The sequence below is a fragment of the Nomascus leucogenys genome, chromosome 14, assembly GCF_006542625.1.
Source record: "Nomascus leucogenys isolate Asia chromosome 14, Asia_NLE_v1, whole genome shotgun sequence".
NCBI lineage: Eukaryota > Metazoa > Chordata > Mammalia > Primates > Hylobatidae > Nomascus > Nomascus leucogenys.
This window is the reverse complement of record NC_044394.1, coordinates 37,457,219-37,483,910: the sequence shown is the minus strand read 5'-3', so window position 1 is coordinate 37,483,910 and position 26,692 is coordinate 37,457,219. Positions and strand designations below refer to the sequence as shown.

The 26,692-nt window shown below is 37.2% G+C and overlaps 1 protein-coding gene across 6 annotated transcripts in view; it reads left to right on the top strand.

Annotated features, from left to right (window-relative positions):
- The window catches only part of EXOC6B (exocyst complex component 6B), a 652,095-nt gene that overhangs the window by 62,763 nt on the left and 562,640 nt on the right, over positions 1–26,692 (top strand). For all 6 annotated transcript variants that reach the window (XM_030828178.1, XM_030828177.1, XM_030828176.1 and 3 more), the window contains exon 2: positions 20,122–20,287. In XM_030828178.1, coding sequence (XP_030684038.1) covers positions 20,122–20,287 — 166 coding nt within the window. The remainder of the gene's footprint in view (positions 1–20,121; positions 20,288–26,692) is intronic.

Sequence of the window (26,692 nt, the reverse complement as noted above, 5' to 3'; positions counted from 1 at the left end):
CAGTTGACAAAAGTGAGGTCTTACTCTAAGTCTATGACCATCAGTAAACTAACACTGTCTTGAAACCTAAAAGGTTATGTAGCAAAGCTTACTCTGTGATATGCCAGGGCAGTTTGCTGGGAGTATGATCCAGATCATTGGTTCTGGATGCTAACATTTGGAAATGATTTTTTTTGGTGGAGCATCCATGACCTTGGAACTATGAATTATCTTAAAATTTCTTTTCAAGAGAAGGAGCATATGAGAGGAAGGGTAAACAAAATATTTTGTTTATAATTTGCTATAACAATGATTTAATACAGTTTTACATTAAACAGCTCTGGAGACCTAAAATTTATCTCACTTGGTTTTCACTGGTGTTTCTCTCTGACACATGGTGTGAATCAACTGTCCTTCCAACTTGAAAGAGCAGAGAGTTCACTGACGCAACTCTCTTGTTCTGGGAATTGTTTCCACTGTGCCTTCAAAAGGTAGGGACATGAAAACTTTGGCTTGTGGCAAATTCTCTCCAAGTTGGACACAGTTGGGGGGCTGAATATTGGCTTAAGGAAGTGAGGTTGGTGGCTTTTTCTATTTCCTGGACTTTTTCTAAAGAATCAATATTAACTTTTTCAAGTCTCTACTTGATGTTATGTGATTAACAGTCTTCCCCGTTAAAATTGGAAACCAGCAAATCTCCGTTTAAATGTTGGTGCATGCCAGGGTTCTTCAGTTCTTCTGTCTTAGATCCTAGAGTTTTTTGGGTTTCTGCCCTTTCCCACAGTGGATTTTTTTCTTTTGTGAAAATCTTTCTGTACCTACTTAACAAAGGGAAACACTGAAATGAAAAGTTGAAATGGCAAAGTCATTGTCCCAAAAGGTCTCACAAGACTGGAAAAATGAACCATAGTTAATAGCAGTAAATTGTAGATTCAGAGTATCAACTACATGCCTATAGCAATATAGAAAAACACATGGAAAAATTTATGACTCTGAGTTCAATATATAGCATGATATGACTGTCAAAACTACATAAGCATTAGTATTAGGCTGTTAATAGGAGCTAAGTAACAAAGTTAAAGGAGATGGGCCTTATTTTTCTCGTTTGACCATGCTTGATTTAAAAATTGTTAATATTTATAGAATGCTTTCTGTATGCCAGGTACTGTTCAGAATTCTTACATTATCTCATTTAATCTTCACACAGCAACTGTATGAATTGGTTCCTACCATTATCTGCATTTTGCTGATGTGGAAACTGAAGTATACAGAGGTTTAATAAACTTGCCCAAGATCACACAACTATTAAGTAGTAGAACTAAGGCTCAAATCCTGAAAGTCTGGCTATGAAGCCTGTGTTCTTGCCCACTGTGCTATACTGCCTTTGTTGTTACACTTAAAGAAAAGTGACTGCTGGAACATGTCCAGAGGGTAAAACTAGAATTGAAAGGCTGTTTATATGTAGAATAGTTGAATAATTTGAGATTGTTTAGTCTGGAGAAGGAAAAAAAGGGATCAAGGACTTGTTCTCACTGGTCCTTTGAGGGCAAAAATAAGATAAATGGTAAAAATTATGGAAAGGTAAGTTTTAGTTTTCTATAAGAACTTTGCAACAGCTGTTGAAATGGGATTGGTTGCCTTGCAGTGAATTTCTTTTTACTAGAGATGTTCCAGCAGAACCTGGACTAGTATTTATGGACATAGCTGGAAAATTTGTTATATCTGTGAAATTGGGCTGGATCATCTCTGAGGTTCCTTTTTTCCTTGTACACTTCAACGTTAAAGAGTTTATTAAAATGGGCTAGTCTATACTGTCCTCAAACAAATGCTTCTAGAAAAAACACACAAAATTGTTTCCTAATGGAAACATGGCACCTATGATATGAGAGGAGGGGGACCAGATTTATTTTTGTCTAAAATTTTTTTTGTAAATAGCTTTATGATGTTTGTAGGGAGTTTTTTTTTTGCATATCTTGTAAGTGGACTAGGAAGCAAATCAAGTTATTTAGTAATAGAACAGAGGTTCCATCATAATAACCATTGAAGCTACTCTCTTCTTTCCCCTTCCCATTTGAGGGATAATAAAATAACATTAACTTATGGGTTCTGTAGTTGCAGTGGAAGGGATCTAGGAATCTGCTACATTAATTCTCAAATTAAGAATTTCAGGGTATCAAATGTATGTACTTTTTTTTTTTTTTGAGACAGAGTCTCACTCATTCTGTCACCCAGGCTGGAGTGCAGTGGTGCAAACATGGCTACTGCAGCCTCGACCTGCAAGGTTCAAGTGATCCTCCCTCCTCAGCCTCCTGAACAGCTGGGACCACAGGCACACACCACCATGCTCAGCTAATTCTTAAAACTTTTTGTAGAGATTGGGATCTTGCCATGTTGCCCGGGGCTGGTCACGAACTCCTTGGCTCAAGCAGTCTTCCTGTCTTGGCCTCCCAAAGTGCTGGGATTACAAGCATGAGCCACTGTGCCTGGCCCATATGTATGTTTTAAAACCATGTTGATACCATGATTAATTACAAGAGGAAGTTAGAATATGGAAAAGATACTGAATTTTAAAAATTCTGACCAGTGGTGATTGCTTCTTGGGTTTGTGAGGGATCGATCCTTAGAAGGAGTTTTCATTTCATTTGTCAACCTAAAAAAGAAACTCAGAGAGATAGGCTGTCTAGAACAAAAGATTTTATTTGGTAATAGCAAAGGCTTGCAACCTAGGGTGTACATGCTATGAAAATCATAGGCCCACATGAGGAAAACTGGGACAAACTGGAAATTTTTGAAGACAAAGAGAAATTTACACAAACTGCTTTGAAACAAAGCTCATTGGTCTCAGGGACACATTGTAGGAGTTGGCACTAATTCATTTGGGGAGATAGCTGTTGCTAGGCAACTGTCCAGGTCTGAATGTCTTATCTGAAATAGTGTAGGCCAGAGGAAATTCCTGTGATAATTTCTGTTTGCTCTGTTTACAAGTACTAACAAGATGTCCAGGTATTTCAGGAATGTAAGGGAGAGAGTTTATGGCGTTCCCTGACTTCATTTTGGTTAAAGTTTTGACATAAGTGACTCCATTTTGTTATTGTTAACCACCACATTATTGTTTTAAGCATTTATTTTATTTTAGATAATTATTGAAAATTAGACTTCTAGTTACACTGAATTTTTGTTGTCGTTTGGTTTTCATTTTAAGTAATATTTTATTGAGCATCTACTATGAACCAGGTACTATTCTAGATTCTTAAATGCATTTTACTTTTTCAGTTGGAAAAGCAATACATGTTTATTTAAGTAATAGATAAAGTAATACAGAAATAGAAAAAATTCAGAATTGCATCATCTAAACATTGTATTAGTTTGCTGGTTTTCTTTCTGTCCTTGATTGTTTTCTATAGAATTGAATTAAAATATTTGAACATATTTATTTTTATATTGAATGTGTATATAGTTTTACATCTGTTTTTTCACCTCACCTTCCTTCTTACTCTCCTCTTCCTATTCCTTTTACTCATCTTCCTTTTCCTCTGCCTCATCCTTTTTCCTTCATTTCATTATCCTTTATATAACTGTGGCAACCTGGGAAAGGTAAATCCTTCTATGTACTGGCAATGTGAGAAAGGTTGCTTCATGTGCAAAATGATGATAATAACTGTTCTGCTAGCATTATATTTGGGGAATAAGTGAGTTAGTGAATATAAAATGTTTAACAGGATTTGGCACATATTTTAAAAATGCTTACTTTTACTACTATTTTATAATTTTGGGTTGAATTTAACCTTTAATGGTATGGATGATAGTGCAGTAATAAAATAGCATGGATTAAATTACTGGGTGGTCAAATAATTGGTCTCTGTTTTTGTGTGCTTTTCATATGAGTTGGTACTGTAAGTAACTTTTTTCTGCTAATGTTCTTGAGCCATCACTCCAAACTCAGAAATATATATCACAACTTTTTTCAGAATCATGATTAGGTTATAAATCGACTTAGCTGTCCCACATGTTGTGTGGCTAGATTTCCCTACAGACATCTATGATAATCATTTAATAGAATGCTTAATCCAGGCCAAAATAAAGTAATGAAAAATTGTGAAATACCAGGACATTTAGCATTGTCCTTTGTTCAGCTCCCTATGACTCTACATTACAGCGTCTAGGTTTGGCATGGGACTGATGTTTATCATTATGATACAGAGTTCTTGGCTACTTTTATGTTCTACCAAATATAAATCTTTAACAGGCTCCACCTGACAACCCCCCAAACCCAGTTAAAAACGTCCCTCTTAAAAAAAGATTTGCCAACAAAATGTTTCTCTCCTTTGAGAGTTAACTTTGTAATTTGGAGCATATAACCATGATGTTTGAGAGCTGTCTAACTGTTTCCATTGTTGCAGCCTGATTGTCCGTGGTTTAATCATCAGTAGTTAAGAAGTAAAGCAAAAAATGGCTCCAGGCTGCTCAGTACCATAAAAAATTTCCACCTGGAAGCAATTTTTTCTAAAAGCCCATAGGGACTGCTGTCACCCTCCCCCTTCTGTTGGCAACAAGGGCCAGAAACATCAGTTCTCTTCAGAGCCAGGTCTTGCTGCAGTTTAATCATCTTCCTTCTCCTAGCTTCCAGAGAAGGTTAGAGGAGAGCTAGGGAAATAACAAATTATTGCCAGACACTACTCTCCTCTTACAATAGATTTCCTTTAGCCATCTAAATTTCTCCTTTTCTTCCTCTGTTTCTTTCTTTTTCTATTTAACATTTTAGCTGAAGTGCAAATTATTTGCACTGCTAGAACTTGAATTAACTTTTTGGTAAAAATATTTATTATTGAACTCTAGTGCTTCTCTTTGGGGTAAGTTGAAATGTTGAAACATTTTTGGGCACTGCTTTGGTTCTTTGTCACTTTATAATGCTTTCTCTGTTATAATGCTTTCTCTGTGGGATACAGCCATTGTTCCAGGTGTAAACTCTCAAGCAATTCATGGTCTTATAGGGGAGATAGACATGTAAATAAATCATTACTGTATAGAGTGTTCACCGTAGTACCCTTTCAAAAATATGAACAAATAAACATTTCAAAGCAAAAGGACATTAACTGTGCTTTCCACTAGTGAATATCATTAGTAGTGGTGCCCATTCATTTCTAGGCCCATTATCCTAATGTAACTTCTGGATAATACTAGGCATTTGTTCAAGAACTTTGAGGCAAAACAACATGACAGTACTCCTGGTGAAATTCACCTCAAACCACATATGGCTTCATAGGTTCAAGGCCAGTTCAAATTTATACAGTGTCAAAGTGAGAGCCAGTTGGTGAATGATTATACCATGACTGTTAAGGAGTAACTCTTTTTTTTTTTTTTTTTTTTTTGAGACGGAGTCTGGCTCTGTCACCCAGGCTGGAGTGCAGTGGCGCGATCTCGGCTCACTGCAAGCTCCGCCTCCCGGGGTTCACGCCATTCTCCTGCCTCAGCCTCTCCGAGTAGCTGGGACTACAGGCGCCCGCCACCACGCCCGGCTATTTTTTTTTTTTTTTTTTTTTTTTTTGTATTTTTAGTAGAGACGGGGTTTCACCGTGGTCTCGATCTCCTGACCTCGTGATCCGCCTGCCTCGGCCTCCCAAAGTGCTGGGATTACAAGTGTGAGCCACCGCGCCCGGCCAGGAGTAACTCTTATCCTATATCCTTATCATACACTCCTTATCAAGGATAGGGCTAGGTGCTTCAATAGATTTTGTTTCATTAAAAAAAATAGATTTTTAAATATATTCCTTATCGAACTAGACTACAAGCAGGCACTATGGCTCACACTTGTAATCTCAGCAGTTTGGGGGTCCGAGGTGGGAGGATCGCTTGAGCCCAGAAGTTTGAGACCAGCCCGGGCAACATAGTGAGACCCTATCTCTGCAAAAAAAAACTTAAAAAAATTAGCTGCATGTGGTGGTGCATGCCTGTAGTCCCAGCTACTTAGGAGGCAGAGGCTAGAGGGTCCCTTAAGCCCATAAGTTTGAGGCTGTAAGTGAGCCATGATTGTGCCTGTGCCACTGTGCTCCAGCCTGGGCAACAGAGTGAGATACTGTCTCTCTAAAAAAAAAAAAAAAGCTATTAAATGAAATAAATAGAACTAGATTAATACATGCTGCAAGAGACTGTTATTGTAGATTAAATTTGGCTGGGTGTGGTGGCTCACACCCTGTAATGCCAGCACTTTGGGAGGCTGAGGTGGTAGGATTGCTCGAGGCTAGGAGTTTGACAGCACCCTGGGCAATGTAGCAAGACCTCATCTCTACCAAAAAGAAAAAAAAAAAGAAATTGGTGTCGTTTGGGAAAAGATGCCTAATATCAGCAAGTAGGAGAAAAATGGTATTGAATTTGAATCTATAAAGAATGGGCTCACGGTCTTGTTTGGTGTGAATTCCTCCAGAGTATGCAAGCTTAAGCTCTTCATGGTTGCTTTGGTTTTATGAACAGTTTCTTATGTTCTACCTTGTTGGTAAGAAGAGCAGCTTCTGAGCTGGGCATGGTGGCTCACACCTGTGATCCCAGTATTTTGGGAGGCCAAGGTGGGAGGATTGCTTGAGCCCAGGAGTTTGAGACCATCCCAGGCAACACAGTGAGACTTTGTCTCTACAAAAAAATGAGCTAGGCATGGTGGTGCCTGTCTATAGTCCCAGCTACTTAGGAGGCTGAGGCAAGGAGGATCGATTGGGCCTGGGACACAGAATGAGACCCTGTCTCAAAACAAAAACAAAAACAAATCCTAAAAACTAAAAAGGTGAGGAGCTTCTGTATCAGGTTATAGTAGTTGTATTAAGGAGAGACGTTTTAGGAAAGAATTGAGTTTTGAGCTGAACCTTGAAAGATGAGTAGGAATTTTCCAGAGACGTGATGGTAAGGAGATTGCAGGCAGAGGGAATACATGCTACACTCAAGGAACTTCAAGTAGAGTTGTAGAGTGAATGTGGGGAGTATTCAGAGATAATGCTGGACATGGAGGGTGTCTTACATACTATGCTAGGGACTTTGGACTTGATCCTGAAACAAGATCCTAAAGTTGTGTGTATGTGTGTATATTTCTGTCTTTCAATTTCCAAGTACAAGGTCTCATTTAAAAAATTACTGTCAAAGAAGCACTGAAGATGGATTGTTACGAATATAAGGGGAAAATGATAAAAACAGTGTTCAGAAGAGAGACGATAAGGACATGAGTCAAGGCAGTAGCTGGGGAGAATAGGGAGGGGAAAGAGCATAGAAGAGCCATTATGGAATTAGAAGCGGTAGGTCTTGGTGACTAGTTATGAGGAGGTGTGAGGTGAAGTGAGGTGTCAAGGTTAACGTACATATTTCTAGTTTAGGTAACTCAGTGGCTGGCGTTATCTTCAATTGAGATGGTGAATACTAGGAGCGAAATGTGGGTTTGGGTAGAAAGTTAAAGAATTTTTTTTTTTTTTTTTTTTAAATTCAAGAGACATGCCCCTTGCCGTATTATCTGGGCTGGGTTTGAGCTCCTGGGTTCAAGAGAGCCTCCCATTTCAGCCTCCTGAGTGGCTGGGACTATAGGTACATGCCACCATGCCCAGCCGAGTAGTTTTTGACATGCACGGTTTGCGATGTCTTTGAGTCAGGTTTATAGGACTTGACAGAGATATATCCTGGTATTATTGGTTTGGTAACCAGACTTGTTTAATACTAACAACTGAGGTACTGATGAGATCTCTGAGGGTATATATATATATATATATATATATATATATATATGAAGAGTGAGAAGAAGTGGTCAAGGAGGTATTCAGGGGTAGAGGGAAGAAGAAGAATTATTGAAGGAGACTGAGAATGGGGAGAACCGAGAAGAAGTGTAATAGAAGCCCCGGGAGTAGAGATTTTAAAAAGAGGGGATAGTTCGTGGTGGCATATACAAAAGTGGAGTCAAGTAAATGATGAACTTAAAAGTGAATATTTGATTTGACAATTAGTAGTCTTTTATTGACTTTAGCAAGAACAGGTTCATTGTAAGTGGGTATAGGTGAGAAACAGATTACACTGGTTTGAAGAGCGAGTCTAATTTGAGGAAATGGAGGCAGTAAGTGTAGTGTGCTCTTTTAAGATCTTAACTGAGAAAAGGCAGGGGTGAGGGAGAGAGGGAAGAGGGAGGGAGAGAGAGAGAGAGAGACAGAGAGAGAGAGAGAGTGAGAGAGAGAAAGGGAAGGGAAAGGATGCCAGAAGGAAATTTATCAGAAGAGAGATTTTCATTTAGTGCCTTTTTTTTCTTTAAAATAATGGGCTGTGTTGTTTTGTTAAGATGGGGGCATGTTTTGAAAGAAATCAGCTTCCCCCCACCAAAGAAAGTATTGATGGAATAACCTTCCTGGAGTGGAAGAGATATGAGATTTTTAGAACATAGGATTAGTCTTGCATTGAGATGACCTATCTATTTCATAGAGATAAGAAGGAACAAATATCAGGGTAGACAGAGATATAGACAGATTTGTGTATTGGAATGCAAGAAGTTAAGAATATTTTGTGTCTAATAAGCCTGAATTTTTAAAATATAATACATGACAACACCATTTATTGTGAAAGGCAGTTGTAGGATTGAGATTGGCATCTTAAAGAGAATGGTGACAGTTTGGAAATGATGCTGTAAGTAATGGAAGAATGAGCTGATAAAAGACATACCAAAAGTTTGCATGGGTCTAGGGGTCCATATATTTATATAATTAGCTCCATCATAGCAAGGTTCTGCATGCTACCAAAGTTTAGCTATGAAGAGAAGGGATAGATAGGCAGCCAGTTCTAAATGTTTGATAGATGTAACTGAGCAGAGATGGGACTGCTTTTGGTAAGGCTTATTTTGAGGGTCACAACTTTATTACATCTTTCATCAATTCTAGGAACTTCTCAACTATTTAAAAAAAATTTTACCTGTCTCTTATTTCTTACTGGAGCTCCCATTAAACCCATCGTATTCTCCATTCTCTTCTTTAGTGTTTTCTTTCGTCTTTCTGCATTTTGTACTTTTTATATATACATCTCCTAGTTAAGTATTTTCCTTTCCATTTCTTGTTTCAAATAACAGTTGTTATAGTTTTTATTCTGAAAGTTCTATATTTCATTTCCAGTTTATCTATTTGTAAACCAAAAATAAAATTTTAAGGTGCCCCCACCATCTCAATGGACCCTTCCTCTCGGTCAAGGGCATTCCAGAGTTAACCTGAAAATCTAAGTCTGATGAGAAACATTTACAGTCTATTCTCTCTGCAGCCTGCTACTTGGAGGCTTCATCTGCATGATAAAACCTTGGTCTCTACAACCCCTTATTGTAACCCAGACATTCCTTTCTACTGATAGTAAATCTTTCAGCCAGTTGCCAATCAGAAAAATTTTAAATCTACGTATGACCTGGAAGCCCTTCCACACTTCAAATTGTCCTGCCCTTCCAGATCATACCAATCTGAATCTTACATGTATTGATTGATGTATTATGTCTTTCTAAAATGTATAATAGCAAGCTGTACCTCAATCACCTTGGGCACATGTACCACCTTGGGCACATGTCATCAGGACCTCCTGAGGCTATGTCACAGGCGTGTTCTTAACCTTGGCAAAATAAACTTTGTAAGTTGACTGAGACCTGTCTCAGATATTTTGGGTTCATATATTCATTTTTGATAGCTTTTTTTCTTTTCTTGGTAATTCCTTTTTATATTTCTTTAAACATCTTACACATTTATTTTTAATGTATGCATATTAATTTTAAGCCATTGCAAGCCTGATTTTGCTATTTGTGTTTCTTCTGATTCTTGTTTTTACACTTTGTTTCCTTGTATGTTTTATGACTTTTGATACTTAAGTTCCAGTTCAAGGGAGTATTATTTGTGAGAATTCCTAGAAGTATAGGTTAAGGTGCATTTCTCTGGAGAAGATTTGCCTTTGCTTCAGTCAGTTATTCGAGGGTATTAACAACCATGCTGTGACTACTTTAAAAATAAATTGTCAGTTGAGATTTCTCAGACCACAGAGGGTTGATAGTATGAGCGTAGACCTCCCTTCTGTGAGAAGGCTGGCATGTACTTTCAAATTATCATGGGAGTTTTCTCCTTCCCTCACCCAGAGCCAACACCAGATAGGCAAGTTTACTTACAGTCTCCCTTTATGAGGAAGTATTTTTCTATTTTATCTTTTACTAATGATGTATTCTGGGGTATCTTGGCTTCATTCATTTGAAGGCCTCTGATTTGACTCCTCATCTTGTGTGGGCAATAGGCCATGTCTCTTTTTCTCTGTATGGCTATAAAATAGAAGCATTAGGTCAGAGGTCATTAGAGAGATTAGGTTAGAGGTGGTTAGAGGTGATTAGGAGTTTGATAGTAGAAATGTCTTTCACAGTGTATCCAGTCTTCCATACTATTCATGGAACTTCATCCTATTTTGCCTGCTTTGTTCTTTATTATGTTTTAGGATGGAAACTATTCTGATGCCTTTCATCCATCCTCTTTCATGTACTTAATTGCTTATAGAGTTAAAGAGTTTTAAATTGTGGTCACTTTTGGCCATGGGGTATCAGCAAACAACCACTTATGGGTGAAATTGGACCAGGAGTTGAATGTGGTGTTGTTAGGTCTGGTTCTTTCTCAGAAAATTAGAAAAAGTGTGTGTGTGTGTATGTATATGTGTGTGTGAGGTATGTATATGTATATATGTGTCACCCACATATATAGCATATATAGTATATATAATACATGCATTTATATATATAGTATACACAACATATACATCTACAAATGAGGTTACTTACATTTATTAGGGTTTGATTCAGAGATTCTAGGAAACTTGCATGGTCTATTTTGTTAAGTCCACATTAAATCTACATGCATAAGTGGGTCATGGCTATTCACTGCTGTGTTTCTACCATACTAGTGTTAACCATTATTGGTTTGTCTTTCTCTGTTAGTAGCTTAATGATACCTATCATCAGAACCATAATGATAATTTTAAGTGTGGAGACCGAAGTGTTCCAACAATTATTCATTTTTCTTTTTTCTCTCAGTAGAATCATGTTTCAATAATTAATACACAGTCTCAATATTTACATATCTCTTAAGAGTAATTATTTAATTAAATATGTAGAGTCGTACAAAAGTAATTGTGGTTTTGCCATTATTTTTAATGGCAAAAATTAAAAGTAATGGCAAAACCGCAATTACTTTCCCTTTTAATGGCAAAAATTAAAAGTAATGGCAAAAATTAAAAGTAATGGCAAAATCGCAATTACTTTTGCACCACCCTACTACTTAATATCTTTTATAAAGAATTTGGAAGAGTTTTATCAACATGCCCTAGATTCAGACTCATTATGTTGATGATAGATACTAAGTGAACTGGTCATTTCATCTAGCTCCAACATCGCATGTTTAAGTGTTAAACTTAACACACTGAATTACGTGCAGTGAAACCAGAGCTAACCTACCAAGTGTATTATAACTCCTAAACAACTGTATTAGTACTCTTGCTTTCAGCAGTTTTCTAGGTTAGAGTCAATGAGTATCACCAGGCTGTAGAGGTACTTTTTTATATCTTATCTTATAATTAGCAGCAACATTCATGATCTAACTTTTATCTGCCAGATTTCATGACCACCACTGAAAGATGCAATGAAATAAAATCTTTTTGCACTTAACACAAATAGATACAAAGGACAAAGTGAAGCCACTAATAATCCTGTTTTGCCTTTATATCTTCAGTTACTGATGGTGATTACTTGTTCTAATAGTGTGACATTAGCATAGTAGCAGTTACAGCAGTCTCTTTGTTCTTAATTTGGAGTTTCCTTGTTTTCATTAGTTTATTTCCTAATAGTCTGTTGTTGATTTGACTGATATTTTGTGACAATTTCCCCTTCTCTACTTTCTTGTGGTATTTAACCAAAACCAGGTTTTAGTAGGCCCTTTGGCTAGGTGTCAATTGAAACTGCTTCACCCTGTTTTTATTCCTCTGGAAATAGCCATCATTGGGGTTCCCTTCCTGCCTTGAGAGAGATCTGCATCACAGCATTCTTTTGGTTATATGGGCTATCTTTGTGTGAAGCCAGTTGGATACCTTGGTATCTTCAGAGCTGGAAAAAGGATTTGAATGTATTTGATCTCCTGTGGCAGTACAAAAATATTTGGGTATAGTGTTCAGTTAGAATTCATGTTAACTAGCATGTGCTTCTCCCATCATTGATGATGATCTGATTGATCTGCTTCATCGTTATGCACCCAGAGCGTCCAGATTACAATACTAAGGTTGGAATTAAACTGATAGACAAACTGAAGTGAGCAGAAGGGACTTTAAACTCCTTTTGACCTCCTGCAGTTTCTCTTTCAACATCATGCACAAATCTGTTTTTCCACTTTATTTTTAACATTTGGAATAAACAAAAATACTAATGATGCTTTTATGGAGCTTAATGAGAAGAAAATGTTTGAGGAATAAAACCATGACAGAAGTTTAAAAACATATATATGAAAAAGAAAAGACCAGAATAAACTCTGGCATTTTTCCTTGAATTAATCAAAAACAAAAACCAAAATGTTCAGTTCATTGTGTCTTGAAGTTCTCCGTGGTTCTGAAAACATCTCAACAGAAATGCTTCGTATCGTGGGATACACTTTTGCATCCACCTCTGAAACAACTAGAAATCCTTATCAGTTAGTCTCCTACCTTTCTCCATCTTCGTCATATATGGAGGACCTCCTCTGTGCCAGGCTGTGTGCCAGGAGGTGGAGATAAAATGGGTAAGACATAGTCTCTCCCCACAAGGAAATTAGCATTCTAGTATGGGGAGATTGGCAAGTGAATGGACAATCAGATATAGTTTAATAAATTCTGTAAAAATGATAATCACCGAGGAGGAGCACATAATAGAATCTATGGATTAGGGAAGGTTTCCCAGAAAAGGTGCAAGCTGAAAATTGAGGGGCAAATGGGAGTTACTCTTAACTAAACTAGAAGCAAAAGGAGAAGAATGGCCTAGGTCCAGGGAACAAGATTGCTTTGTAAAGTGTGTAGACTCTGACTTGCTCTTGGTTGTTTCTTTGATTTGCTTGTTAACTTTGAAGACTGAACAATGTTGCATCATTTAGGATACTTTCCTTTGCAAGTAGCAGAATATCAAGGGAAAGTGGCTTAAACAATGGGAAATTTATTAAGTCATATAACATGATGTTTGGAGATAGGGCTGTTTCAGGATTGCATCACTATCAAAGAGCCAAGTGTTTTCCATTTTCCCCTTTGCCATTCTAAGATTTTTTGGGCAATATCTTCTTCCTTTTCAGAATGGTTACCGCATCCTCAAACATTATGCTTTCACAGGACAATGTCTAAGGCAGGAAAAGCGGTTTCTTTTCCCGAATGCTTCAGGAAAGAAAACCTTTTCTTGGACCCTCACTGCCAGATTTTCCTTCTCATTGGTGAGATAAGTGTGTCACTGACCACCATATATTAACTGGTCACTCACAAAGAGAATGCAATTACCATGATTGGTTTACAGACTAATTAACATTTATCCTTTGTGGTAGGACAGAAATATCAGAATGAATCGGGACTCTTCCAATAGGAGGAAGAAGAGAATAGTTGTGTAGGCACAACTAATAGGCAATTTACTCATCTTGAAGTAAAAGTTTGTCTCTCTCTGTCTCTTTTTAAACCACTTAGCTTTGTGTTGGGCTTCATATTGCATTAGCTTTTTCTGTTTTCTTTGGGGGTCAGGCCTAATTGTATTGTAGCAAGCAATTAATTTTGATTAAGGAATTTAACTTGCCTTGGCCTCAGTCTCCTTGAGTGTACAATGAGAGCTTTGTATTCCATCTCTAAGACCTCTTTCAACTAACATTTTGGGGGCCCGTGCTACCTGCTTGCTTTCCTTGTTCTAAGAGATAGACTGACACAGTAGAGAGGACACTTTCTAGCTATGTGAAGTTGGCAAGTTGCTTCATCTTCTTGGGTTACAGGTTTCTCATTTATAAAATTGGAATAATGTCTAATTTATAAGATGCATTGGATTTAAATGAAATAATGCTTACAACATTATTTTTCCTCCTTCTTTGACAAGCAAATTTGAATTAATATAGGCTCTGAGCAAGTGATATAATCCTGCAGTGGTTTGGTACAGGTGAATGGTAAATATTTGTTCAATAGAATTACTCAAGTGCCATTTTATAAATTAAGATCTCTTAATATGCCCATGAAATTTAGGTGGGATATGGATATAGTATCATTATGAAATCTAGAACTATGCACCAGATTGTTATACGAGGATAAATAATTTACTTTTTGCACAAACCAGTGGTTTATTTGGGGGTTTTGGAAACCAGACTCCACATGGCAGCATTTATTTAGTTGAGTCAAATTTAGGCTATAAAAAGTTTAGTTAATTTCCATGTATTTCTTCTTGTTTGCCTTTTACTAAGTACTATAGTAAAGTATATACTTTACTAAGAATATTATTGAGATTATCACAAATAATTAAACTAGTGGTGCAGTTTATTCCATAGATTGTTTTGTTTAACTGCAACATAACCTGGACATGTCAAAAACCTATGCCTTTGTTCTCAAGATCCTGCTTTCTAATAGTAATGGAAATTTAAACATTAGAGTACCTTACATATCATTTAGTAATCAGCTATAAGTCTGTCACCAACAGGTATTATGGAATATAGTTTTTAGATTTTTAAGCAGTCCTGTTTACTTGTAAGGCCACATCATTTCAAGGAATGTTAGAAAAGGGTCATCACTAGATGGCAGTCTTTCTCTACCTTAAGGTATTTGTTAAAAGAAAAAAATGCCACACTTTGTTCGACTGCATTGTTGACTACTGATATTAGATTAGCTTCAGTAGTAAATTTCTGACCTTTTCAGTGTTTAAGTCTTGTTTATTTTTGTTTTTAGCCTTTTATATCTGATGGATATGTTGGTTAGCAAGGTGTTATATTTAAATATGCTTGAAATGCTGATTCATGGTGAACTGTTAGGTAGTGATCAGTTCATAATTGCCTTTTCCTTTGGTAGACAATTTGAAATAAAATCTTTAAATTTGTGGTTTTTAACCTATTTGGTAACCAGATGGAAACTATGGGAAACTTTTTTTCTTAAAAATGCATATATGTACATCTACCTATATATACAAAATCCGCATAGGATCTGGGAATCATGGATTTCCTGAAGCATACCTATGGAACACAAAGTCTTTTAAATATAGTCTTTATCCCCTGTTTTAAATATGGGTGTTTTACGTTTTATTCTTTCTTTTTTTTTAATTCTCAAAATACTCTGGGGATCTACTGAAAACCTTTCATGTTATTCTGCATAATAATTAAAGAGAATATTACAATCATAATGGTCCTAAGATAGGAGTAACAGATGGAGAGTAGTGATAAGCAGGTAGAAACTTTATTAACTTGTGTTTTATTTTGTTTTTTAAAGAGATGGGATCTCACTATGTTGACCAGGCTGGTTTTGAGCTTCTGGCCTCAAAGCAATCCCTCTATCTTGGCCTCCCAAAGTGCTGGGATTACAGGCGTGGGCCACTACTCATGATCCATTAACTTGTTTTGAACTACTGCCTATTTATACTATTCTACAAATGTATGATCTTAGCATTATTGACTAAACTTGAAAGTGGAGGCGAATTGTAGATGCTTAAAGCTAAGCTAGTACTTTTAAGAGAATTGTAATTGATTGCTTCCTATTTTCTAGATGAGAAAGTTGAGGGTCAGAGAGATTAACTGGATTGGCCAAAGACCTATATCTAGCAAGCTAATTACAGTGCTAGGATGAAGGCCACATAGGCAGCTAAAATCCCCATTTCCTTTCTTAGGTTTTTGATTTTTTTTTTCTTTAAATGGGAAGATCAGAAAGCCTAGGAAGGCATTATTAATATAAGTTCTGCATTTCTTAACCTTGGAATTTGCTTTTCTGTGAGGTAGTCTTTTGTGACATTACTGTAGATCTCTGGAGGGAAGAAATGAAAAGAAGTTTTACCCAGTAGAATCAACTATACTTGCCATTTAACTTAGAAGTATACTGAGTCAAGTCAGGATGTACTGAATTTGAAACCAAGAGATTGTCTACTATTGAATAATATATCAGCTTATGCAATTTATATTGAGGAGTTTTCGGTGATTCTTCGCGTTCTCCAAGTGTCAAGGTAAATGAGTATCTTTACATGGAAACCTTTCTTTTCCTTTCCTTTGAAAAGGGGAAAAGTTAAGCTTATTTGAGATTACTTGAAATGTCAATGGTAGATTCTCTTATGTATTCCAAACAGCTTTTTCAGGCAAGTGGTTATTCTACAGTTTTCCTACTTGTCAAAGCAGAGATTGTTTATAATTTATTTGACAATCTCCTTTTATTTCAAAGGAAGGAGAATGAATCCAGATTGCTCTGCCTTTTCTGAAGTAAGTGTTCAGAATCTTGACTGGAAGCCAAACATGTACAGTCATATGTTGCTTAGCAGAGAGGATATGTTCTGAAAAACGTGTCATTAGATGATTTTGTTGTTGTGTGAACATCATAGAGTGTACTTACACAAGCCTAGATGGTATATAGCCTACTATACACCTAGGCTATATTGTATAGCCTATTGCTACTAGGTTGCAAACCTGTACAGTATGTTGCTCTACTTAATACTGTAGGCAGTTATAACATACTGGTAAGTATTTGTATATCTAAATATAGAAAAGGTAATGTGTTGCACTACAATACAAAGGCTATGACTTCACTAGATAATACAATGGGACCACCATTATATATGTGGTCCATCGTTAACTAAAACATTATTATGCAGTGCATGACTGTTCGGTTCATCTATGGTTACCGTTGAGTTTTGGGTGGTAGAACTGACCTCCTGAGGGAGGGTGTGGTTTCTGATCCACAGGATCAGGATAGTGATCCAGTACCCAGAAAGGATTACAGAAGCAGAAAATGTTGGCAATGAGCAAATGAGTATTTCTTGAACAAATGTCAGAAATCAAAGAGTCCTTAGAGATAGTGTTAGTCATTCTTTAGTCAATGAATGTTTACTTATTGTCTACTACCTGTCTGGCACTGTTATAGAGGTACAGTATGACAGACAAAATTATTATTATTATTTTTTTATTTTTTATTTTTTAAAGATTTATTTTTTATTTATTTATTTTTTTTTATTATACTTTAGGTTTTAGGGTACATGTGCACAATGTGCAGGTTTGTTACATATGTATCCATGTGCCATGTTGATTTCCTGCACCCATTAACTCGTCATTTAGCATTAGGTATATCTCCTAATGCTGACCCTCCCCCCTCCCCCCACCCCACAACAGTCCCCGGAATGTGATGTTCCCCTTACTGTGTCCATGAGTTCTCATTGTTCAGTTCTCACCTATGCGTGAGAACATGCGGTGTTTGGTTTTTTGTCCTTGCGATAGTTTACTAAGAATGATGTTTTCCAGTTTCATCCATGTCCCTACAAAGGATATGAACTCATCATTTTTTATGGCTGCATAGTATTCCATGGTGTATATGTGCCACATTTTCTTAATCCAGTCAATCGTTGTTGGACATTTGGGTTGGTTCCAACTCTTTGCTATTGTGAATAGTGCCGCAATAAACATACGTGTGCATGTGTCTTTATAGCAGCATGATTTATAGCCCTTTGGGTATATACCCAGTAATGGGATGGCTGGGTCAAATGGTATTTCTAGTTCTAGATCCCTGAGGAATCGCCACACTGACTTCCACAATGGTTGAACTAGTTTACAGTCCCACCAACAGTGTAAAAGTGTTCCTATTTCTCCACATCCTCTCCAGCACCTGTTGTTTCCCGTTTTTTTAATGATGGCCATTCTAACTGGTGTGAGATGGTATCTCACTGTGGTTTTGATTTGCATTTCTCTGATGGCCAGTGATGATGAGCATTTCTTCATGTGTTTTTTGGCTGCATAAATGTCTTCTTTTGAGAAGTGGACAGACGAAATTATTGCCCTTGAACTTATAATCTAGTTGAGGTGGGTTGTGGGGAGGCAGAGATAGACAACATATCATGGATGATGAGGAGGAAGAGATTGTTCAAAGGTATAGGGGATGAGCATTACTAGTATAAGAACTGCAAAAACAAAATTCTTCAGGCAGGAAGAGGCTTTAAAAAAAGCCAGGGTAGCTGGAACATGGAGGATGGAAAGGAATTTGGGTGGGAACTAGACAGGAGAGAAATGAGGTTAGAGAGGTAATGTGAGGTTACATTATGTAGGACCTTACAGGCAGCAATAAAAAATCAAGATTTTAATTCTGATCATTTTTGTTACTGTGAGGAGTGTCTGTTTTGGGGCAGGGGGTGGAGTAAATGGAAAGTGCAGAATGGAGACTGTTAGGAGGCTGTTGCATTGGTCCGTTGTGGTGGTAATATAGATTTAGATCCTGTTTTAGTGGAAATGGTGGAATATGGTAAATGTTAAGACATGTTTCGGAGGTTGAGTTGTCAGGACTTATTAATGTATTGGATAAGGTATATGATGGAAAGAGATAGATTAGGAGTCACTCCTAGATTTTTGGCTTGGGCAACTGTATAGTGCCTTTAGCTGTGATGGGATGGGTAGGTGGTTGGGAAATTTGAGGAGTAACAGGTATGGGAGTGGAGATACGTTAGTAATAAATATTTTTTTTCTATGTTAAATACTGAGATGGCTTTTAAAAACGCAATTGGAATTAAATAGTAGCTGGATATTTGAATCTAGTGCTCAGGGAAATGCTCTGAATTACAGATTAGGAAATTAGCACTACAGAGATGATATTTTAAAGCCATGGAATTAGATGGCTTCGCTTAATGAGAGAGCATAGGTGGAGAAGAGAAGAGGTTTTAGGAATACTTCGGAATGTAATAGAGGAGGAGGAGCTGAGAATGGAGATTGAGAAGGCACATCAGTGAGAGGTTAAGAAACATGTTAGTGTGGTATCATTGAAGTCTACGGGAGAGAGTGTTTAAAGAAGGAGAGACTATAAACCCATATCAAATGCTGCTATTAGGTGGAGTACAATGAATACTTTAGTAAGGCAAAGAAGTGAGGAAGTGGAAGGGAGTTTTGCTGGGAAGGGGAGAGGGATGTGTAGTTAAGGGCAGGATTTAAAAAGACATGTATAGGCTGTGCGTGGTGGCTCATGCCTGTAATCTCAGCACTTTGGGAGGCAAAGGTGTGAGGACTATCCAAGGCCAGGAGTTCAAGATCAACCTGGCCAACATATGGAGACTTCATCTTTTATTAAAAAAAAAAACACAATTATATTTAAATAAAAGTCATGTTTATATACCCATGAGATTCATCTAGTAAAGAGGGAGAAATATATGTTACTGAGGAGGGATAAATGGGAAAACTTGCAGGAATAAAATTCTTGAGACAACAATAGGGACTGAATTGTAGATAAGAGCTTGGAACACTTTGTCGTTACTTGAGGGTGGAGAGTAGGAGCTACAGATGTAAAAAGTAGACTGGTTGATTTTAATGAGGGAAGAGGAGGTAATTCTTTTCATCTGTTTTTTTCTGTAAAGTATATAGTCAGATCAGCAGCTGAGGCTGAAGGTGTGAACGTTTGAGGAGAGGACAAGGTGAGGTTCCCACACATAAGTACTTTAGAATACAAAGTGATTTTTCTGGAATGTGAGATGGGGGAATAGTTGTAGTAGAATTATCTAGTGATATTGACTGCCTAATTTAGGTTTGTAGTTACATGGCTACCCTGAGTCTAGCCAGCACAGCTGTGTGTTTTTTCTCTAGCTGTGTTTAATTTCTTGAATATACTCTTGGAGCAATTTGATAGTTGAATTTAACTAAAATTGAGCGTTTCTAGACTAGTTAAATTGAGAAAGAAAGATACAAGGGAGTTGTAATTCAGTCGTTTAATTTTATGATGAGAATTTTGTGACAAATACTGTCAGGCACTCAAATATTTTGGAATGAATAAGAAAGCAAAAGTTTGGATTTTCCTTAAAAATACTCATTTAACAATGAGGCATGTTAATATACAATTGGATTATTTTGTGGCTTATGTGCCCTAAATTTGCTTCTGGATTTATAATTCTGTTTTTCCTTCTTAGAAGTAACCATGGTATAATCTTCATGCTATTTTTTTTTAAAGGTCTGTTTATGATGGTGAAGAACATGGACGTTTCATGGAGAAGCTTGAAACTCGTATCCGTAATCACGACCGAGAAATTGAGAAAATGTGCAATTTTCATTACCAGGGCTTTGTGGACTCTATAACTGAACTGCTGAAAGTAAGAGGAGAAGCCCAGAAACTCAAAGTAAGAAGGCTCTAAGAGACACTGTTTTTCCGTCCTGTGTTGGGGTTTTGATTAGGATTAAAGGATTAAGGATTATAATGCAGAACACATATTTGTAGTGAAGATTTTTGTATAATTAGAAAGGAATTTATACTGAAACGTACATTCTTGAGAGTATGGATTTTTAGCTAAAAAGAATACCCTCCCCCCCCCCCTTTTTTTTTTGAGGTGGAGTCTCGCTCTGTTGCCCAGGCTGGAGTGCAGTGACGTGATCTCGGTTCACTTCAAGCTCCGCCTCCCGGGTTCACGCCATTCTCCTGCCTCAGCCTCCCCAATAGCTGGGACTACAGGCGCCCGCCACCACGCCCGGCTAATTTTTTTTGTATTTTTAGTAGAGACAGGGTTTCACCGTGTTAGCTAGGATGGTCTCGATCTGCTGACCTCGTGATCTGCCCGCCTCGGCCTCCCAAGGTGCTGGGATTACAGGCGTGAGCCACCACGCCCGGCCAAGATTACCCTCTTAAAGTTATATTTTAATTGGAATAACTACGTGTGGACCAGAACGAGTGATCAGTAGCTGGTTCTTTTAAACAGAAACTCAGTTTGACTCTTCATGTTTCTGTTTCCTCGCTGGATAAAAGCTATCATTGTAGAATGATAGAATTTCAAGGCATTGCTATAAAATTCTTTGTAGCGTGCCACCTAGGCCAAAAGAAAAAAACCATTGGTTGTTGTGGAGGATCTTCTACTAAAGAATGAAGGTTATTTCCTGGTGTGGCCGATTAAGGTCCAGGAAGGAGGCTAGGCACATTTGTCTGGTCCCTGGCATAGCAAAGTCACTTATTTTAGATAACTCACTTTGCTTATTGATCTTAAATCTAACTACTTCAATAAGCTCTTCTGTTATTTCTAATAATTTATTTGTAGTTTGAGTTTTCTATGTGAATACTTCTTATATGATCTGTAAGTAATAACAGTTTTATTTTCTTCTTTCAAGTCCTTATGCTTTTAATTCTTTTTTTCTTATTGAAATTTGAATTAGAATCCTAAAAGGATTTTCCTGGGCACGGGGTTAACTTGACAGTGAGTGTAAAATTCGTTTAAAAAATATATTGGTAAGGAAAGCAAAGAAACAGTTTTACTGAGGGGCAAAGTGGGCTGTCAGACATTATATTGTATTCTAAAGCTATAATAATTTAAAAACTCAATTGATTGTAGATAGTTTCATGACCTAAATCACATGAAACTATCAAATTTCTTATTTTATTTAGCATGAATTTTTGTGTTTTGCTGCAGAAATATTAGCATGTTTGATTATATGGTGCTATCCTAGTCCCCATTGGGTGGGGGTATTATGTAATATACAATATTTACCTTAATATCTTTAAAAAATTTCCAAAATTCTGAAGTTTAAACACATTAGGTCCTAAGGTTTTAAAAAAGAATTTATGGACCTGTACAACAGTATCCAGCCATCTTAAGAAATTATATTGCCATCACAATTAAATCTCTCAATAGTACCCCTCTCAGTTGCTTTCTCTACTCTAGAGGTAACAGTCTTTTGATTTATTGTTAATGTTCTTTAATGCTTAACTATTTTCATTTAAAGTAAGTTAGGTCTTTTCCTTATTCAACATACTGAAATTAATTTCAGAGGAACTAAAGAGTTAAATGTAAAAAATAAAACCATAAAAGAACTAGTAGAAAATATAGGTGAATATTTATATTATTTTGAGACATTTCTAAACAAAATTTCTAAACCAGAAAGAAAAAATTGATAGATGTAGCAACATTAAAAGGAAAGAAACTATTCTACCTACAAATTAAAACTTAAAAGGCAGATAATAAAAAATACTTACAAACACATATGGCAAATTGTTGATATCCTTATATATGAAGATTCTTGACAAATTAACAGGAAAAATGTGAACATTCTAATAGAAAAATGAGAAATACACAATAACATACAGTTTACATAAGAAGAAATACAAAGGAGCTCTACAACTTAGAAAAAAATTAAAGGAATGCAAATTTAAACAATAAGGTGCCAGTACTTAAAACCCCACGTAATTTTAGGATTTATTCTAAGGCTGTAAGTGCATGTACAAGGATGTTCATATGATGTTTTCTTTTAATAGGTAAAACTTAAAAGTGTTCCTAACATCATTTAATAGAGGATTACTGAAAGAAATTGTGGTGCATCTATTTGAAATAATAATAAACTACAGTATAGAGGATATTTGACATGGGAAAGTATTAGAGATGTTTGCTTAATGTATAAAGCTGATTAAAATGTATGAACAGTATGACTATTTTTATAAACTAAATGCACATACTTTACATGTAAATAAATAAGCATTAAAGAAGATTAGAAGACTATATACCAAAATGTTATCAATAATCCCTTGATAATAAATAATTTTAATGTTTTCATTCTTGTGCCTTATGCCTCAGCCTCCCGTGTAGCTAGGACTACAGGTGTGTACCACCATGCCTGGCCAATTTTTGTATTTTTAGTAGAGATAGGGTTTCGCCAGATTGGCCAGGCTGGTCTTGAACTCCTGTCCTCAAGTGATCTGACCGTCTCAGCCTTCCAAAGTGTTGGTATTACAGGCATGAACCACCATGCCTGACCATTTTAACGAATCTTAATAGTGCGTCTTTCTATGTATTGGTCCATACATTTGTAATCCTTAAATTTTGTGGGCTGATGAGCCTCAGCTGGACAAAAGTATCTGAAATGCTTTTCTTTGTATTTTAAGTTTCCTGCAGTTTCAACTGACAATTTTGAATGTTCATTAGAAAACTCAGTGTTAAAGTGTACACATTAAAACAAAATTTTCATTCAATATGGGAAAATGATAAGTTGAAATCCATGTTAAAAAATGAGGAAGACTAAAACTAAGGAGATGGTGAAGAAGGGGCAGACTGCAGAGATGCTTATGAGATACAGTATGTCATATATCTGGAATAGAGCCCATGACTCTTAGGTTTCTGGTTTGGGTGACTCAGTAGTTGGTAGTTCTAGTCACTCATATGGGGACTGAAATGGAGAGGGCCAGAATCTCATGAATAGTTTGAATCTTCTCTCTAAAAAATGTATACATGCATGAGAACATGAGAGTGTAAATTGAGAACAATTTCTGATGACTTCATAGAGAAGCCCATAGAGTGAGTCCTCTAGGGCATGCTTCCCAACCCTTTTCTTGTCACAGCACACATAGAAAGTCATATTTGAATGGCAGGCACCTAAGAATAAGCTAGAGTGTTTTTGGGGGAACATGAGGCTTGTTTTAAAAAAATCTTTACATTTTCTTTATGTATTATAATAAGAAAAATAAAATACAGAGTATTAGGCTATATTACAAATATATAGAAATGTTCTAAACATATAGAACTGTTCTAAACATTCTAAAATGTTTCATCATTTTAAAATGAGAAACTTGAACTTGCTACCGTAAAATAACTTTTTTTTTTTGAGGCAGAGTCTTGCTCTGTTGCCTAGGCTAAAGTGCAGCAGCGTGATCTTGGTTCACTGCAACCTGTGCTTCCCAGGTTCAAGCGATTATCCTTCCTCAGCCTCCCAAATAGCTGGAATTACAGGTGCACCACCATGCCTGGCTAATTTTTGTATTTTTGGTAGAGATGGGGTTTCACCATGTTGACCAGACTGGTCTGGAACTCCTCAGCCTGGGAGTTCCGCCCACCTCAGCCTCTCAAAGTGCTGGGATTACAGGTCTGAGCCACTGCACTCAGCCTGAAATAACTTTTTAAATATTTAGTTTTCTGCTTAAAATGACTATATGCCATGCAAATGTAATCAAGACTTTAAAAATGATAACCTCTTTGAATTTCTCAGGCACTATTCAAGAGAACCTTTTCTTACAAGTAGGTCATACAAAACATTGAATTATTTCTACATCTATTAAAAAAGTGAACCATCTGAAAGTATATTAAAGAACTTTTTTTTTTTTTAATTTTTTTTGAGGCAGAGTCTCACTCTGTTGCCCAGGCTGGAGCTCAGTGGCACAATCTTGGCTCACTGCAACATCTGCTTCCTGGGTTCAAGCGATTCTTGTGCCTCATGCCTCAGCCTCCCAAGTAGCTAGGACTACAGGCATGTACCATCATGCCTGGCCAATTTTTGTATTTTTAGTAGAGAGGAGGTTTTGCCATGTTGGCCAGGCTGGTCTTGAACGCCTGTCCTTAAGTGATCTGACCGTCTCAGCCTCCCAAAGTGTTGGTATTACAGACATGAACCACCATGCCTGGCCATATTAAAGAATCTTAATAGTGCGTATTTCTATTTATTGGTCCATACATTTGTAATCCTTAAATTTTGTGGGCTGATCAGCCTTAACTGGACAAAAGTATCTGAAATGCGTGAAAACAAAGATATGGGGTTTCCTGCCAGGACCTGTGTATGCTATTTGTCCTTACCTAGCCATCCCATCTTCCTATACTCATCTTAGGCTGTTCTTTTCTATGCTTCTTAGACACCTCTATCGCACACTTCTCCCATAGCTCCTTGGTGCCCTGGTCCATGATAGTCAGCACAATGTTTTGTCTCTGGTTATCGAAGTAGTCATGTGGTGGAATACCTCCTTGGCAGGGTAGTACTGAATATAGCTCATAATGCTCCTGAATTGCTGATATCACTTGCTGGTTGGTACTCATCTTCTTTTCCTCTTACTTCCCTTGCCTTCCATCAAATTTCTTCAAGTTGCAAATTCCTTCAACTTGCTGAGGATGCCCCAGCAGGAATACTTGAACTGGAGGCTACTGGTTTAGGGTTTGAGTCTGTTTCAGGCTCTACCCAGTTACTTTGAGGGCAGAGGGGATTAATGTCTAGCAGGACACCTGGGAGACTCTGCTCTAGGGGGATCCATTTGACCTAGGTTCAGAATCTATGAAATAAAAAGTTTCCTGAACTCTAGAAAATAGTTTAGACAATGTAAAAAGTATTAACAACTGTCAATGCTATTTCGACATACCAATGAAAAGAAATTGTACTCTAAGATGCCCATTATTTCTTTTGATTCTCAGTGTATTCATACACACATTTATCTTCTTTGAAATAAATGAAGTAGCATCCTAGACAGCTGGTATAGTTTCTTTTAATTTTTTGAGACAGAGTGTTGCCCTGTCAACCCAGTCTGGAGTGCAGTGGCATGATCTCGGCTCACTGCAACCTTTGCCTCCGAAGTTCAAGTGATTCTCCTGCCTCAGTCTCCTAAGTAGCTGGGACTACAGGTGCATGCCACCACGCCCAGCTGATTTTTGTATTTTTGTAGAGATGGGGTTTCACCATGTTGGCCAGGCTGGTCTCGAACTCCTGGCCTCAAATGATCAGCTGCCTCAGCTTCCCAGAGTGCTGGGATTACAGGCGTGAGCCACTGCGCCTGGCCTTTTTTTATTGTTATGCATTGAAATAGTTATTGAATGGTATTGGCACAGTTATTATCTTTATTTATGTTTTTGAGATGGAGTTTCGTTCTTTTGCCCAGGCTAGAGTGAAGTGGCACGATCTTGGCTCACTGCAACCTCCATCCATGCAACCCGTGTCCCCCCACCCGGTTCAAGCGATTTTCCTGCCTCAGCCACCCAAGTAGCTGGGATTATAGGCATGCACCACCATGCCCAGCTAATTTTTGTATTTTTAGTAGAGACTGGGTTTCACCATGTTGGCCAGGCTGGTCTCAAACTCCTCATCTCAGGTTGATCCACCTGACTCGGCCTCCCAAAGTGCTAGGATGACAGGTGTGAGCCACTGCACCCAGCCCACAGTTATTATCTTTCTTACTGGAAGCATTCATTAGGTTCCTAGGGATATGTTTTAGGTCCATGGTTTGCATGAAATTAATTTAGTGTGCCTTGATCAGTATTTTTGACAAAAACTGAAATTAAATATAATCAAATTGAATAGAAAACAAGAGAGTGCATTACATGTACTAAGGATAAACATTGTTTCTTGAAAATTGTGTGTGTGTTCCCTATACTTGTGTACTGAGTTGCAATGGAAAATGTAGTTTTTACAGTGAGTTTAAGGTGAAAAAAAGTGAGAAATGGTGCCTTTATAAGGCAAACAAGGCTACTCTAGTAGATAATGTTGCTGAATTTGGGAGTATTATAGAGGGTTGTATTTTAGGAGATCTCCAGTTTAGGATTAAAAATATCTAATTTATTATTGAATAACTACTGTAACGGGGATAGCATTATCACCCAAGGAAGCCTGTATGATTTTTATTCACATTGCTTGAACACTTTTTCTTATATTGAGCTGAATACTGTTTTCTAGTAACAAACATTGGTTTGAGTAATAAGCTCCATTTTTAGGGAGCCACTTTACTTCTGATAGCTCTTCAGATATTTGAAGGGCAGCCATTGTTTAAGTATGGTTTATAGTATATAGGGTCCAGGTATGGG